Genomic DNA, 18,218 nt, shown 5'->3' with positions numbered 1-18,218 from the left:
AAACTAGAATGAAAATAAGCTGCTTCTGAATCAGTGTATTGAGGAAAAGTATTTTTTAGGGATGCAATCCATTGTAAATAGGCATTTACAAAAAAAAATATTTTGGATGTGAGGAAAAGGAATATTGCATGTAACCAAAAACATGTTTTACTTAAGACAAGCAATTAAAATCCATTAGGAGATTTGCTAATCTTGATAACCCTCAAATGATCCTTCTTACATTTAAGCTATAGGTAGCATCTGTAAATATTTTAATTTTTATTAAAATATTTTTATGAAAAGTTATAGAACAGTGGGTATCTTAGAAAACAAACTATACTAAGACCATAGCCATAACTTTACATCATTGCCTAACTAATGCATAATTGATGAATAAAGTAGACATTAGCTAAAGCATTTCAAACTTTGGTTCACAGTGTTAGCTTCACAAATGAGTCATATTCATTAAAATTTTCTTTTCTTTTAACCTGGAAAGTTAAAAACTGCTTGGGTTGAATCCAGTCTCTCTCTCCATATCAGAAGCAGCTATGCAGTGCATACTTACTCAAAAAGGATCTGTAGAAGATCTACCTACTCCCATGCAGTACAGTCCATAAAACACTCTCCAGCAGTTTGACATATGTAAAATTTAGTAGTTATATGCTTCTCCACTATTTGCCCTCCCAACTATAAAGTGCCAAAATGAGAGGAAGATGGGAAGTGAGTGCATTGCCAGTTGTCCTAAGTGAATATGGCAAGAAAAATTTTGAAACAGTATCAAGAAATTAATCCCACTCCAATGAAAATGAAAACCTGATGTAAGTGCCAGTCAGAGTTTGAAGGAAATTCTCACTGAGCAAATCTGGTGATCACTAGCTCTGAGAACATATACAAGACCCACCAACTAAGCATTGGAGAGATTTCAATTCTAAAAGCACTAGTATGTCTAAATGTGCATCCCACATCAAGGAATGGTGTATCACTTGGGCTTCAAAGGCTGGCAGCTGCCCAACACAGAAACCAAGCAAAAAAAGAAATCCCTTCCTGGTCTCTACTGCTGACCAGGAGGAGCTGTGAAACATGGCATTCATGTGGTAGGAACACAGTGCGTGCTTTTTGTTACTAAAGAATTGTATTCAAGGGTCTCTAGAAAAGTTTGAGAAGTTTTCCAGCTCTGCTTTACAGTGCCTTCTTACCGAGCACCATCCTAACAAGTATCTTATCAGGTTCTATCTTAAGACAATTAAGCTTTCTTTCAGTCTTGCACACACGCATGCATACATACCCTATAACTGTTTCAGTGATGATGTTTTTCCAGCATGACTTCACAGAGTCATCTCTGTACCAGTCCTGGCATTCAACTGACTCCTCATAAGCCTCTTTAACTCACAAGCACAACTGAAAACTATACAGACTTTTTTTTTCCCCCATATTTAGTGGGTTAAGCTAGTAGAGGACCAAGTCCAAAAGCCATCAAAGCTATTCAAAGGGAAGGGTTCAGGGTTGCAGGGAAAAGAGAGAAAATGCTGTTCACGTTTTCATGGCAGCAAACTGGAAATTCAGATCTTTGCCTCTAACGGAATCATATTTTTGACTTCAATTTCAATATTCAGTTTATACATATCTCTGATCAAATTGACACTGGCAGAGGTAGCATACCCTCTCTATGCTTAGCTGCATATTCCTCCTCACTCTCTTTCCACATGTAATGGTGGAAATAGTCACATCAGCTTACAGATCCAGATGAAAAGTAATCTCATAAAAATAGTAATTTTCAACTGATTATACTTCTGGAGTAGCCGTGAAAGCAATAGTTCATAGCAATTGGCAGGTAGGATACCCAGAGTTGTAGAAGAGAAGGACTGCCGTGTGGCAATATCAGAATCTTCGATCAGATTAAACTCATCATGAAACCATGCCCCTCGGCTTTTGTCCTTTCTTTTTTATTTTTTTTTTTTATATATAACTGAACAAGTGTGTATACCAGCATACCCAAGATCTAATAAAATTACAAGAAGGAAGGATGTAGGAAACTTGCCCTTTTCTGGCTCCATCAGTGCCAACTAAAGAGATCACTGCCTTAGTTCCTTGTCATTCCTTTTCTTCTGGAAATTACTGCATTCCCTCCCACTCCCCCATTCAGTCATCAGGGTATCTCCTGGGACTTTCCCTAACATATTTCATCCAAAATTATCTAGGTTAATTTGAATATTTGAAATAAGATATACCTGAGTGAGTGAGCTACTAGTTCATAGGGAGGTAGCAAACACTCATAGAGGATTGCGTTGTCAACTGACACAGCCACAGCCAGAAAAACACATATCTATTCACTCAAAGACTTCAGTCCTTTAAATATTTGAGCATATTGTAGAATCAGTAAGGTTGGAAGGGACCTCTGGAGATCATCTAGTCCAACCTGCCCGCTCAGCAGGGTCACCTGGAGCACGGTAGACAAGGTTGCATCCAGGCGGGCCTTGAAGATCTCCAGAGAAGGAGACTCCACAACCTCTCTGGGCAACCTGTGCCAGGGCTCCGTCACTCTCACAGGGAAGAAATTCCCCTTCACGTTCCTCAGGCAGAACTTCCTGTGGTTCAGTTTCTGCCCATTGCCTCTTGTCCTGTCACATGGGACAACTGAAAAGAGTTTGTCCCCATCCTCTTGACACCCTCCCTTCAGGTACTTGTACACATTGATAAGATCCCTCCTCAGGCTTCTCTTCCCCAGGCTAAACAGGCCCAGCTCTCGCAGCTTTTCCTTGTAGGGCAGGTGCTCCAGCCCTCTGATCATCTTTGTAGCCCTACACTGGACTCTCTCCAGTAGAGCCGTGTCTCTCTTGTAGTGGGGAGCCCAGAACTGGACGCAGTACTCGAGATGAGGCCTCAGCAGGGCTGAGTAGAGGGGCAGGATCACCTCCCTCGACCTGCTGGCAACGCTCTTCATTTCGTCATATAATATAAATTAAATATAAATAATTTGATTCAATTTTAAGCATATGCTTAGGTGTTTGCAGTATTGATCCTAAGTATATAACAAATGCTCTCTGAAAAGAAACATGATAGTCATTAATTTCTTTAAGTAAATATCAAGAAAAAAAGAGTAATTTTGGCATTTGATGGGGAAAATAAGTTAAAACCAAAAAAAAAAAAAAAAAAAAAAACCCACAGATTTTTGTACGTGGGACAAAGTTCTAGAATGGTATATGAAAACAATCTGTCACCTAGCTCCAAACTGTGGTTTGTAATTTCACTTTTTTTTCAGTATAATATTTGATGTTCAGCAAATCAAGTCTCTTTTTAGCTGTAACTGGCACTTTCTCTAATATTGTCAAATATTTTCTACTATTTATATTTGGACTATATAATGGTCCAGATATAGAGACAAACCATTTCTTTTGTCCTTATCGCATAAACATCTGTTTTACTTTTGTTCTGGTGTTTATTTTGGGCTGCTCATAATCCACAACATGTCTTCTACATAAACATATTGATATACACACTAAGTGTAATTACCAAAACCAGAAGTAAATTCTAACTAATACAACAAAAATAGACTTTCTTTAGACCTATGTGGGAAGTAGAAAACTCTTTTTCCTTTGCATTTTCTTGTTCCAGGAGTTGAATGATTTGTTCTCAGGGTTTCTCACTTGCTTTCTAGAATTCTGGAAGTTTTCCAAAAGGTCATCATTTTGCATTGTCTTCTTAAATTAAAGGGGTGTCAGAGAGTTTCCTTGCATTAATTTCTCGTCCGTGTGTGGAATGTCTTCTAGCCCAATCTCAGTCTTCATCTCTTTTCCATTTGCTTCTGATAATATAACTTTCAAATGAAAACCATTAGTGGTTTCTACTTGTTGGGCAATTTTATTTTCTTGATTATTCTAAGAGATGTCTTTCCATATCCATCTCTGCTCAGAAAGGTACGTTTATGTTTTGCCTTTAGTAATAAGCAGATTCTCTTCTCTCTCTAATATCTTATTTTTATACTTGGGTCATCATGGAGCATCTGATGCTTTCACTGGCAAGTCCTTCTCAAAGACTATTTATGGTTATTACAGTTAGTGAGATACTGGTCTGAACTTCCTCTAAATTAGTGCTAAAACAGGCCAAATCAGAACACTGTAAGAATTACCTTCCCATATCCTAATATATCAAGGTGTCTCCCCTTGACTTGTCTATTAAGTTGCCTACAATTCAGGAAGATCTTAGGTAGCCCAGAGGAAGACACTTATAAAGCAAGGAGTCAGCTGGTATTTTGTGAAGAATTGAGAGAGGGTACAAGAGCTCATTAATATACCATAGTTCATTGTTTTTCATTATTCATTTCATGGAGATAATGCAAACACGTTTTCAGGACATCAAAAAGTCTTCAGTGTACTGGTGTGTTTTGGAAAACTTCAGATCGCACTCTTAACATCAAAATGGTCAAATATTAACTGCACTGGCTTTTAGCATAATTATCTGTATGTAGCAGCACAGGTTGTTAATGATAATTTTAAAATCTCTTAAGAACTATTCTTCCTGTTACGAAGTAAGCTGGAGAAGTTATGGGGATGTACCACAACTTCTACAAAGCAATTAAGGTTAATATTCTACCGCCAAAATAAATTTGGCCCTTTCTCTAGTGTTCTAGATAATGTAAATGTTTTTGCAGTTTGGATATTTTTTTTTCTTTTTGTTTAAATACCGATGAAATGTTCCTCTGAGCAAATTTTTCATTTTGGAGAAAAATTGGGTGATTTTTGCAGGTGATCTGAAGGGCAATGGGTCTGTGTTTTTCAAGGAAAGAAAAAGATTAACTTATTACTCCTAGACAAGACAACACCAGAAAAATGAGACTTTACCCATGTGAAAGTGAAATCTAAATACCTTTCTGATACCTTTGCTGCATTTTTAAGCCATATTCACATAAATCGTGTTGTGAAAGTTCCACATTCTTTTTCTGTTCTGTGATTTGGCCAGAAGCCCAGTGGATTCCGGTACTTGAGATCTGCCTTGCAGGAGAATGTCATCAGTCATTCTGCAACTTCCTTATTGTGGGAAATAGTCATTTCTAAAAAATAACGACCTATCATAGAATCCTAAAACTGACCTCAAATTCACTTGAAAGAGTAGATACATGTTACTTCTAATCTATCAGCAGGGTGTGCGTGTATATGTCGGGGGGGGGGGGGTGTTGCGGGGGAAGGTAATAACATTGGAATGCTTAGATCTGATTCTTCATTCCAAAATAGTAATGGAAGGTTTTAAGACTTATTCCTGTACTTAGTTCTTCTAGGAATGGAAGGAACAGTCCTATTAACCTTAAAACTGTACAATCTAATTAAAATTTTATAAGGCTATATCTTCAACTCAGTTAAATTTTTTGCTCATACCTATTCTATTGCTTTTTTTTTGCCAAAAAGAAAAATATCTTTGGTCTCACAACATTTCCTTTAAATCTTTCCACTTAACTAAAATAAAGCAAATTATAGGTTTTTTTAGGAGGCAGCTTCGCAACATGGAATCAAATCCAAAGTAAAATACATACATGTTGTGAATTGTGAAGACATGTATGTAGTTTCCATGACATGTATTTCATGTCAAATTAATTATTTAGTTTTAAATAGTATCACAAGATTTTATTTAAAAGTTTTTCTTGCTAATCACCATGAATACAGAGCTAAAAGGGGATCGTAAGCAAACGTTGATTTGGAAAGAAATACCATAGGTTAAGGTTAAAGTTCTTAAGTTGCTAAGTTTAGTTGTTTGTCTTTTTTTGGTGTTTTACTTTTTTTTGGGGGGGGGGTTGTTTGTTTTTTGTTTTTTGTTTTTTGTCTACACTATTTTTTTCATGTCAGTTCAACACATTACACAGACCAGGACCACTGTATTTACAAATGTTGTCAGGCCTTTATTTTATTGTAATAGAGACTGGAGAATCTTGAAGAAATAAGCTAGGAAAATACAATTATATAGAAAGTAGACATTGTAAGAATATCAGAGAATAATAAAATACAAATCAGGGATTGAAAAAATAAAACTAATTTTGAAGTAATATCTCTACTGAGTTAGAGTTCATTATTTAGGAGTTTTAGCCTTTTACTATCATCTCAGTTTTATTCGTCTCCTCTCCTCCTCTGCATGGACAGTTTCATGACTGGATTCACTCTGAACTTTCTGTCAGGGAATCTGTACTGGTGCTTTTGGATGCAGTGGTGCTTTTCAAGCAACAATATCAGAAGAGAGGAGGAGGACAAGTTAGGTCTGATATTTTTTTTCTTTATCAGAATCCTAATCATTTTGTATGTTGTCTATAGAAATTTGCGTAACAAAATATTTATAACACACCCATACCAGACAGTAATGTAATTCAGTCTCAGGTTATAATGGTTAGTTATTGTGAACAAAGACAATTTAGGGAGTTTTTTTCAACAGCAATAAAATTAAAAGTGAAGTTTAATATCCTCTCCCTGATTTTAGTACAAAGAAGTGATAAATGTTCTTCTTCAACACTTTGGTTTTTAGACAGTTTTCAAATGTGTCTCTATCCCTAAGTCTTGTATACTCTGCTTGTGATCAGGAGGAATTTCTTAGCCCATGTGCTGTTGGCAGTAGTGGCCATGACCATGAAATGGAAGCATTTTCCCTAAGGGAAGTGAGGACAATCTACTGCTGTAGAAGAATTTTCTTGGTACAGGCTTTTGGCAATGTCTTCCATTACTTCTGCATATAATTGGTATGAGCAGTTTTGATGCACAGCAGAGTCTCCCAGCTTTTGTTTTAAGGGTCAGAAGATGCATAATACACAAAAATCACCTGGGATGTAGTGTAGTTATTCAAGCAGTTAGCTGCTAATAACTATATGTCCATGCTAGGATTCTACAAATTTTCAAGCACCCATCACTGCATCCATTACTTTCAGTGAATATCTTTGAGGTTTTTGCATCTTGAGGGCTAGACAGACCTTTTATGGAAACTAAGATAATATAATTAAAGTTTTTCACATTCTTTCAGCACATAGCTGCAAGTCTTAACCCAGTTCTTAGAATTCATGCAGTGATCTGAATTTGGATTGTAAAGGCAACTTTAATTATAGCATTTCCAATCCCTCTAATAATTTCTCTTTTTAAAACATTATAGCATTTGGCTCTTCTAGAAACAAACAGGAAAAAAGAAAACCAAGTGTCTCTTCATAGGTTTAGTTAGCATCTCAGGGTTGTGAGTCTATTCTATTAAATTCTGTCAAAAATTGTAAAACTGCAAGAAATTCTAATAGTAATAAGTATTATCTTATCTGTGGATCAACACTGGAGAGGTGGAATATACAGTGAGTTCTTAGTGAAGCAATGTGTGAATGAGGAGTCCTGGCTTCTTTGTGGTTCTGCATTTTTTTTCCCCACTAATTTTTCATAGATAGCAGACAGGTGGAGTTTCACACACCTTTATAATGAAGAACTAATTTGGCTAAATTGATGAGATTTTCCACCTGTGGAGACACATGGAGAAATTCATTTGCTTCCTCATCTGATGTCATTTGAGGCTGAGATATATCATCTAAAATCCAGTTAGCCATTTTAGATACGCTGAAGTGTCTGAGACATTTGCATGAAACAGACAGATTTGATAAGAGACTTGCAGGAATCCCTTGATCTCCTCCAGACACAAGTAGATAGGATGACTGAACATATTTAAAATGGTACTACACGGCTATGTTTAGACAATTGAATTCTTTCCTTCTTAGTCTTTCGGAGTGACTTTGTACTATACCAAAGAGACTTAATTGCTTCCAATTAGGCTCGCTTCAGTTACTGGGTTTGGAAAAGAACAAAATCAACACCACTTAACAGTGGATCTGATATAAAGATTTTCTAGTCCACAGGCTAGTGGCATGAGTGCTGATACTCTGTCTTCCCTAATCAAGATTTGTGCTGAGAAATGGTTTGAGTATGATCATTATTTAGCTATTTTAGCAGTTTACCTCTCACAAATCCTATCATGAGTCCAAGAATATGGTTATTTTTTTCAAAGACGTGTGACTTGGCCAAATCTCCAAATTTCTATGGGATCAGCAAGAAGAACCTTGGTGGTTAGTTAGTAGTTTTCACAAGTATTATTGAGAAAATTTCCTAATGCAGTGCAATGCAATTTTACTACTCAAGTCAGGAAACAAGCTTTGGAAATTTCTGCCTGAATTTTTAGGCCTGGAAAAAAGGAACTGTAAAACAGAATAGTTCTATAACTGTTCTCTCTACCCATTTTTGCTTATGGCCTGAAGTTTTAGACTAGGAAATTTCTTTCTGAACTGTAATCTAGTTAATGTACTTTGATTTCTTCCAAGTAATTAAGAGGAAGTGCTTATTACACTGAAAAAAAAAAAAAGTTGTAAGGAATTATTCCAAAAGAAAGTTCCCTTTACTTGCTAGAGAGATGTCCTCACCTTTTTCTATCTATTTGTGGGATAGAGGTGGTAGGTTTTATGGCAAAAAGCTGTTCATTACAGATTGAGAATTTTCTCTTTAACCCAGTGATGCATGATATAAAAAGCTGTTATCATTTAATATCTATTAAATGGTCTAAAGCAATTTCAAAAGTTGACCTTGGAAATCCATATTAATATTAAAAGAATTTAAAAATCTCAGTTTGTTATTTGCTACTATTATTGTTTTCACTCAAAATGGGAAATAATGAAGAGTGAACTCAAGAATGGATGGATGTACACAGATTATTGCCTACTTATATATTTAAATGCAAACAATGTAACAGTGGAGTAAAGTAAAGAAGATAAAGAAACTGATACCACCATACTTTCTTGCACCTCATATACTCATTAAGCAACTGTACAAACTGGAGAAACAAGTTTCTTTCTTCCTCCAGACAAGGAGAATAAAAATTGCTTGAAGGGAGGTATAGGAAACATGACCACCTAAAATTAATTTGAAAATCAGAATGAATAATAGTTTTTAAATGATCAGCTCATTCTCCCTTGAAAGAAGGAATGTTAAATTAAGTAGTTCAAGCTCCATTCATGCTCCTAAGGCAGTTGTCCAGATCAGTTTCAGAAACATTGTTTAAATTTCTTGGGTTTTGATCATGTTATGTTTTATCTTCTTAGGAATGGCAAAATTCTATTCAGAAGAATGCAGGACTTGCATTTATTGAGCTCATCAATGAAGGAAGGTAATTAATTTTAAAGCTTTTGAACAAGTAGTCATTTTGCATTTTATTCCATTGGGTGATAATACTTTCTCACCATCTGTTCCAAAAGATTGTGAAAAGGCCATTTTAATTAAGAGGTTTATTGTTTAGATACTTTGTGTAATAATATTTAACTTGGAAATGTATACATTCTTGAATTTTTGTTTATTGACAAAAGAAAATAAACCCCCATAAGCTGTGTATGGGTCTGGGTTTATTTTAGAGTTGAACTACCATCTTACAGAGCAGCAAGGTTTTTCACCCAGACAGTCTAGGGAGCCCAATCTGTAAATCCATCTGCTGCTCCATCTGTTTTAGGAGCACAGTATTCATTGTACACAGTATTCATTGTACAGATGCCTTTCATTATACTATCAGTTCATAAGGAATTATTTTATCTAGAATTTCTGGTCCAATTTAAGTCCTGTGTAACACACAGAACATCACGCTTATAAGAGCTGCCTTGCTTTTGCAAGTTGGTAAGATGCTTTATTATGAATCCTCAGCTAATTTTAACGCCGTGCCTGTTTACATCTTCTACTCTGTGCAATGTTTGTCAGTACTTTCAGCCAGGCAGCTGGGCAATAATGGGGTACTCTTTGGCCTTGCTGGTAGTGGAATGCCAAAGACAAATGCAGCCACTTGTGTCATGTGTGTCTCTTTTGTTGGCTAGGGAATTAGATCAATTTAAATCTAGATTTTTTTGATACGTGCAGTTGAATAAAAATATTCATAGTAATGTGGTCATTGAAGAGATTTTGTCCTTTTTGTGTGTGATTTGTTTCTTTTACTGATAGTATGTCATTACCAACACTGAAATACTGAATCTTCTATTATTGAAATGGTCTCTTTTTTACAGTAGGATTTTTTTTTATTTTTATTTATTTATTTATTTATTTATTTATTTATTTTTGTCTAGCTGTTATTTCAGTGGTGAATCCATTCATTTGAAAAGAAGACTGGAAAATATTAGAGAATAGGAGTATAAGAACACTGCTGTCTGGAAAATAGGAGGTGTATCTTCATATCAGATTTTTGAATTCTCTTAGATTCATTGCAAGCACTGAGGTTACATTGCAATATACTAGTTGGAAGTGTAGCCCTTTTAATTGGAAATTCTTCTTGCTACAAAGTAGCATATGAGTTTACAAAATAATAGGGCTCATCTAAGTAGGTCATCTTCACATTATTATACAGTAAATATTGCACAATAATAGACTGAGTAATCTTAGTAAGCTCATGTTCTTGGATGGTAATATGGAAACCTATTCTGACCCTTTTTATTTGCTCAACATTTTTTTTTTTAAGTGGAAAAGTCTCGTAAACAGCTGTCGCTTGCAGTAGCGTTGGGTAGTAAGATCAGATACTATTGCATGCCCATCGTTGAGAAAATGCTTATTCTGAACAAATCCCATATCTGCATTTTTTTAGCCCAAGTGTTAAGACATCAGTAGACTCTCTACTCCCTGTAGCAATAACTTTTCAAAAGGTGTAACAGTTTACTGCTGCTGCTTCTGCTGCTTAAATCCAGTCAAATGAATGCCTAATCAAACTGTCCTTAGGCACATGTTCCTCCATATACTTTTGTCATAAACATGTCTTAGAATAAGTGTGTGCACATTACTAGAATCTTTGCTCTTCTTTACAATCGGCCCATCCATTTTTAATTTATCCTTTTGAGGATAAAGATAACAATCCTTTAAGTGGAAATTGTTATAAATATTTATTCTACTTAATAGCTAAATTTGTGAATGCAATTCATCAATCATAGCTAGAGAACGCAATTGTGCAGTTGTCAACAATTAACAGGACATAAACAGTTGATGAATGTGCAGCTGAATTAAAGTGCTCCCTAGGATAACCTGAAATTATAAACTGGATCATTTAAAGGAATATAACAAAGGATCTGTATAATTAAAACAAAGCAGGGTTAATGGGATGTAAAATTGCATATAATCACTGTGCAATAATGATTGAATTTTAAATTATTAAAAGCAAAATGAAGATTAAGAATATTCTGAAGGATTTACTGGATAAGATTTTGAGAGACATAGGTAATAAATCAACAGTTTTAAGCAAGCTTTTTCATTGGGTTTGGGGGGAAGGGATTAGCTATTATGCAGAGTATCATAATTTTTACTATTTTCAGTTACACATCTACCTGTTTAATATATGGACATTATTAGGAGATTTTCTGAACATGTTAATTTTGTGTTTCTGCATTAAAATATTTGATTGCTTTTCTGATCATTAACTCTGTTAGAAATGTTCTGAAACAAAATATTTCAGTTTAGTTGTATTTAAAAACATATATTGTCTTTGTTCCTGTCACTTTAATTGCTGACACTTTGATAAGTTATGTTTTCATTTTAAATCAGTCGATTTATTGTGTTTGTTTCTTTTTTTTACACATTTTAGATAAGGTTTTGCTAGGGAGGTCTGAATGACACATAATTGTAAAATTGAGAGCACAAATGCTCTGATAGAATCTTCCAAAAATAGGATTTTGGAGAAGGAAGAGAGCTGGAATACCTAAATTTAATCATGAGTTTGTTCTTAACTGCCTGTGAGTTTAAAAAATTACCTCTGCATCAAGTTTTCTCGTCTATGAAATAAAGAAACTAATTGATTGTATAAGAGAGTTGTGAAAAAAATGATTTACAACACGAATATACATTATATGATTGCTAAGTTTTGTGAAAAAACTCTATTATAACAAATTTTAGTGTAATAAGAGCCTCTGGCTGTAGATTTAAATTAATATTTTAAAGGAAAATATGTGCAAAGATATTTAATTTGGGAGTGGAGAATAACATTGTCAATAATAAACCTGAAGGGTTTACAGAGACAGTCTGCTCATGATCTTGAACTTCATGCTTCTTTTTAATTAGTCTTACACTATGAATATCTGTTACTGAGGGTATCACATATGTCAAGAGCTCTATTGACAGCAGTTTAATTAGGATTTCAGATTTATGTTCTGGTGTACATGGGAGCTTCTTAAGAGTTAGATGTATCTACAGTGTTGGCTGTAAAGGGGAACATCAAAAGAGCTCTTTAGGAATGATTTGAGAGGGAGACTGCAACCTGCAGTTAAGTGAGGTAGTGATGGGTAAGGTCAAAAGCAAAGGGTTTAGGGTAAGGAGAACAAGAGAGAGAAAACAGGAACACATACCTCAGATGAACATGTACATAAATGCGTGTAGCCTGAGAAACAACTAAGAGGAACTAGAGCTCCGTGTGTGATAACTGAACTACAACACCATTGAAAGAAATACAATTTGGTGGGATAGCCTGCATGACTGAGTGCTGTAATGAACAGGTACAAGTTCTTCAGAAAAAGACAGGGGAAGTGAGAAAAAAGCTCCTGCTGTCTGTGTAAAGGAGCAGCTTAGATCTGTGAAGCTCTTCAATGGGACTTCTGACAGTCTGGCAGATAGTCTGTGGGTCTGGATGAGAGGAGAGGACAGTAAGGGTGACAAAATGGTGGGAGTTTGTTACAGAACATCCAATCAGGGTGAGGGAAAAAAAGAAGCCTCCTTTAAAAAAATTGAGGAGGTCTCTACATCAGAAATCCTAGTTCTTGTGGGTGACTTCAGCCTTCCTAACATTTGCTGGAAGTGCAAGAAGACGGGATGCTTGCAGTCACGATGATTTCTGGAGAGTGTTTGGGATAACTTTTGATACAGGATGGACCAAAGATGAGACATAGCTGGATCTGCTATTCACTAACAAAGAAGAGTTGTTTTATGATGTGTTAATTAATGTCAGCCTTGGCTATAGTGACCATGAAATGGTGGAGTTTAAGATCTCCACCATTTCATGGTGGAGGTGAGGAGGGAGAGCACAGAATTTAGGCAAAATGATTTTAGGTTATTGAGGAGATTGGAAGATGGAATCCCCATGAGAGTCAGCTTTGAAGGCTAAAAGAACTCAGAAAAGCTGGCAGACCTTTTAGACAGTATCCTCCAAGCACAAGAATGGATCATCCCACTACTTAGGGAAAAGACAGATGCATCAGGAGACTGGTTTGACTAAGCAGAGAACTTATGATGGAGCTCCATGGCTAAAAGAAAGTATACAGGAGATGGAAGCAGGAACAGGCTGGTAAGGAAAAATTTAGAAACATTGCCTGGATTTTTAGGGATAATGTCAGGAAGGACAAGGCTCAACTGGAACTGAGACTTGCAAGAGCCATTGAGGGCAACAAGAAGAGCTTCTACCACTTCATTAATAACAAAAGGCCGAATTAGGAAAAACGTATGCCTGCTGCTGAATGGGGTGACAGATAGGCTGATGTACTCAATGACTTCTTTACCCCAGTTTTCACCTACAAGATCTCTCAAGCCTCTGTGATTAGTGCAAGTGTCCAAAGAGAAGAACTACTAGCAGTGGATGAGGACTGAGTCAGAGCTAATGCGAGAGAACTTAACCCATACTAATCCATGGTTCCTGGTGGGATACATCTGATGGTACTGAAAGTTCTTGCAAGGCTGCTATCCTTGTCAGACTGCTCTCTGTCATCTCTGAAGGGTCATAGAGATTGGGGAAGGCCACTGATATCTGCAGAAAGGGGAATGTCACTCTTCTTCAAAAAAAGTCCAAAAAAGCCAGCCTCACTTCTCATCCCTTGGAAAATCATGGAGCAAGTCCTTTTGGAACACATTTCTGGCCGTGCGAAGAAGACAGACACTGAGAACAGTCAGCATGGATTTACTGCCTAACCAACCTGATTGCCTTCCATAACAAAATCACTAGATTTTTAGACAAAGGAGAACAGTGGATATCATTGACATTAACAAGGCTTCCACACTATCTACCACAACATCCATGTATCAAAGTTAGAACACTATAGTCTATATGGGTAGACAACTAGATTAGAAAGCTGGCTAGATGATTTGGCTCAGATGGTCAGGTTAATGGGTCATACTGTACCTGGAAGACTATGACAAATGGAACACAGTGATGGTTTACCAGTCTTAAGAAACAGATGTTACAGATATTATCTTTCATAATTGGATTCACTTCCATTTCATTCCCTATTTATGCTTTCACCACACTAACCTATGAAAAGAGATGACTTTGTCACTTCATTTAAAATAGTTCTGTTTAATTATTGCAGAATTTCCTAGTTTTGAATAGCAGGAGTAGGCTGATCACAATCTAAATTTGAGGAAGTACAGATCATATTTCATTTCAAATCTCAAATTGCAGGCTTTGTTTTGGGAATTCTATCTCTATATCTAAGACTGATTTGTGCCTTTAGCCATGAAAGTACATACTTTCATATATGCAGCTATGAGGACCTCCAAATAGACTTAATATTCACAAGGGCCTTCATTTTTTAAACTGTGTTGTGTTGAGAGTGTTCATTAATTTCCTGGAAAGAGTGACAAAATCTTTAAAGAGACTGAAAATTTGTTTTTGTTTAAATGTGGATGAATTCCTGATTAAGTCCTCAACTAGGACTGTTGGTTAACTGCAAGAAATTTTCTTTTTCAAATCCTCTGTTGCAGTTTGGCAAGAGGTTCTGCTATGTTTTGTTTGTGGTAAATGATCTCATAGTCATTATTCTCTTTCTGAAGTATTTAAATGTTGAATCTCTTTGTTGGAAGATATATCCATGGTGCTGTTTGCCATGTTGGATTTATGACATGTGCACATGCAGTTGGATCCCTAGACACCACTTGGTGAATTTGTTTGGCTCTCGGATCCAAGCATACATGGAGAAAGGATGCTGTTCCTGGTTCCTGTCTTGGCAGTGGTCTTGATCACAGGAACGTTGAGGTCGGATTGTGGAGCTCACCTGAACCATCAAGAAATGCAAGATATGTGGTCTTGAGACATCATGGTTATTATGTAGATATGGGCTACCAGAATGTACCAGGCATGCCTGTCTGGCATGCAAAATCCAATACATGCAAATCCTGACAGAAAATAATGCTTCGTAAGCAATAGCACTGAGATGCAACATATAAAGCAAAAGTGTTTGATCATTCTCTCTTTGCCAGATGTAGCCAAATTCTGTTGTATTGTCACGTTCACCAAGTATAATGTGTGATTGGAAGAATCTTTTATCAGCTGTGAATGGGTCATTTTATAGAAAACCACCCCAAATGTCATCTTCCATCAACATAGGATACATGTCATAAATATTTTTGTCAAACTGGGCACTGAATTTCTGCTCCACCTGAAGCATGAACTTAAGGTCCTTATTAAGTATGCTTTTTTCTAATCTCTTGTTCTTTACTTCAAGTGTCTTTGCCTCCAGACTAATAGTCAGTCTGTTTTGGACAAAGCGTGCGTTGTTATAACAATCTACCTACCTGTAGATAGTAGCTAGTACAGCCCAATTCTTAGATCTGTTACAGGCTTTCAAGCATCCTCTCACCTTCTAGCCTTGTCTGGTCAGGTCATATCTCAAAGCTGAGGCTGAATCTGAGAAACAGGCCAGTGGATATTGTAACTGATGATCTTGGATGTTTACTGGGTAAGCACTATTTCAAAAAGACAGTTTTCTCTGGATTTAGAAAATTCTTAAGCAAAATAGGAAATCTTTATTAGGAATAGAATAGATTCTTTGTAGTCAACTCTGAGTTTCACTGAGTCTGTTATAGCTTCTGTAGCATTTCTGAAGCTTTTGCAGTTACCTTCCATAAAGTTTGTCTTGCCAATATGTTCATGTTGTACTCCAGTAGTTGGTCTTTGCATGCTGTGCTTTCAAAATTTTCCCTTGTAAATTCTTCATCACTGCCCTTTTGCCAGAAATCTTAGGCTAGACACTATCTTCCAAAGTTTATGGGAATATTTTTTAAAGCATTTATAGCAGCACCTCATCGTGTAGAGCTTGAAGGTCTACAGGTCGTGCCAGTCTATGCATCCTATTATGGATACCAAATGCCACAACAGGTTTCATTTCTTATGAATGCCATTAATAATTATAAAAGCAGCTATGTTTGGTGAAAGAGTGGCAAATTTCCAGGCTACTTCTTGGAAAAAACTTAGCTGTGGGCATCTGATGAAAGTAAGACCAAGAAACATCTGTTTCCCTGGACATGTGAATTGGCAGAACTTCAGGAATGAGTGGAGGAAGCAAGACCTTAGCTAAATTATAACAAATGTTCATTTTGTAATCTGTTTTGAAAGTTGCTGCTTGGGAATGGTCTGCTTTTTTAGATTATTTCAAGTGAAAGAACAATTATTTTATCTAGTAATACAATAGCTAAGAGCCCTCTTCCCTATGTGTGCAATTGTTACTAGGAAGAACTGACTGCAAGACAGTGAAGTCAGATAAGACTAGTTATAGTGAAATATGACTTTAATCCTTAAGTTTTGATAGGAAGACAAATAACACTGCTTGTCACAACCAATCCTAACCCACATCTAAATATAATGTGTTTTATGCTTTTTTACATGTTTCCAAGCTAGTCTGGGAATAGTCTTATCACTATTTTCAAGATTCAAAAACAAATTTGCCATGGGCTCTGGCTCCTTACCTGAATTATTTTTCAGAATCTGGAACTTCACCATCTAACTTGTTTTTAAAACCCTTATACATACACAGGCTTCTGATTGCTTACACATGCTTTTTTACAATTTCCCTTAAACGGTAAGCACCCTAGACTTTTAAAGTAACCCTATCAAGGACAGCATTCAGGAAAGCAAGCCACACAGACTTAAAATAACTCCTTATTTACTCCTAAATAACATTTGCAAATAAGTCATCTTTATGAATCAGCAAGTCCTGAGACATACTCTCACCCAGTCTGCTCTCACTCCTACATATGAAATTCTTGGATTTTTAGGTGAGGGAGAAGCTACTCTGTACACTTACTCTGTAGATACTTCAGCCTTGTCATGCTCATTTCAGAGCATTATCTCTTGATTCTAGTTTTTTATTTCCATTTTCCATATGTTCAGCTGGAAAATTCACACCTATCTGTATAAAAAACTCATTTCCCCATAGAAATATAGCAGGATTTGAACACCTGAGTGATCTCAGAGTGCTCTGTTGGTGAATTCCTTACTGAAAGTCCTTTGATTAGGACTAAAAACATGTCAAGCCCATTTCTTAAGGAAGCTTTAACTGTAAGGTGCACATCTCTGGACATCTAGTAGAAATCAAGTGTCTTACAGAGAGAAATCATAAGTTACCAAATAGGTGTTTCATCTTTACTTTATATTTTAAGAATTGCAGGTAAGAGTTTTTTTTCTGATCATCAGTTCCTGATTGAGATCAGCCTAGCTGGGGAAGGTCATAGCAGCACACCCGGCTTCCAATTCTGGCAGGAGTTTCAGTGGTGCAGCTACAGGAATTGTCACATATGATCAAGCCAAAAGTTTTTTTCTAGACCAGTGTGTTGGTCTCATTTGGTCAATAACAAATGACTAGAGAACAATATAAAAATCAGAGCAAGCAAGCGGTGACACTTCTCAGACAACTCCCTAGCCCTGCTAGAATACAACCTGTGTAAAGATTAATAAGAATGACCAGACAGCCAGATTTGTCACTGTCACTTTTGAAGGCAATGTTTGCTAAGGCAGGATGAGGTTTTACAAAGGTGAGTGAGAAGAGTGGGTATGTTTTAGTTGCAAAAAATGCTCAGTTTCAGTGATAAGGAGTTCTCACTAATGACTGTACATGTTATTTCCAAAGGACAGTAAAAATGATATTCCTCTCAAATTTCAGATCTTCCCCCTGTTTAACAAGTGTATATACATTTATGCAAACACCTTCTTACTTGGACTGGTTCACTCCAATATAGGATAATGATTTAGGAAAGATGCAGAAAATGGACTTTTCCTCAAAGGGGAGTGTTCTGAAAAACCCGTGGATGAGACTCATAGTTGGGCAGTTGATCGGAATACCAACCAACATAAATTGGATGGGTTTCAGACCCGGATTGGTGTAAATATTATACAGTATAATGTATTATGTAAAGGTTATATAACTTAACAGCATGAAACACAGAGTTCATGTTCTTGAGAACTTATACTAGAAACTATTGGTTCATCATTTGGAAATGCCTGAGGTTGTAAAAAACTCATCCATTGTTGGCATATTGTTG

At 36.3% G+C, this 18,218-nt stretch overlaps 1 protein-coding gene across 2 annotated transcripts in view; it reads left to right on the top strand.

The window, feature by feature from the left end:
• NBEA (neurobeachin) overlaps window positions 1-18,218 on the top strand; it is a 519,777-nt gene that overhangs the window by 260,707 nt on the left and 240,852 nt on the right. For both annotated transcript variants that reach the window (XM_062567111.1, XM_062567112.1), the window contains one exon: window positions 9,068-9,132. In XM_062567111.1, the coding sequence (XP_062423095.1) occupies window positions 9,068-9,132 (65 nt within the window). The remainder of the gene's footprint in view (window positions 1-9,067; window positions 9,133-18,218) is intronic.

Source organism: Rhea pennata, chromosome 1 (assembly GCF_028389875.1).
Source record: "Rhea pennata isolate bPtePen1 chromosome 1, bPtePen1.pri, whole genome shotgun sequence".
Classification (NCBI taxonomy): Eukaryota; Metazoa; Chordata; class Aves; order Rheiformes; family Rheidae; genus Rhea; species Rhea pennata.
Note: the sequence above shows the minus strand (reverse complement) of the source record. Positions and strands in the feature narration are given on the sequence as shown.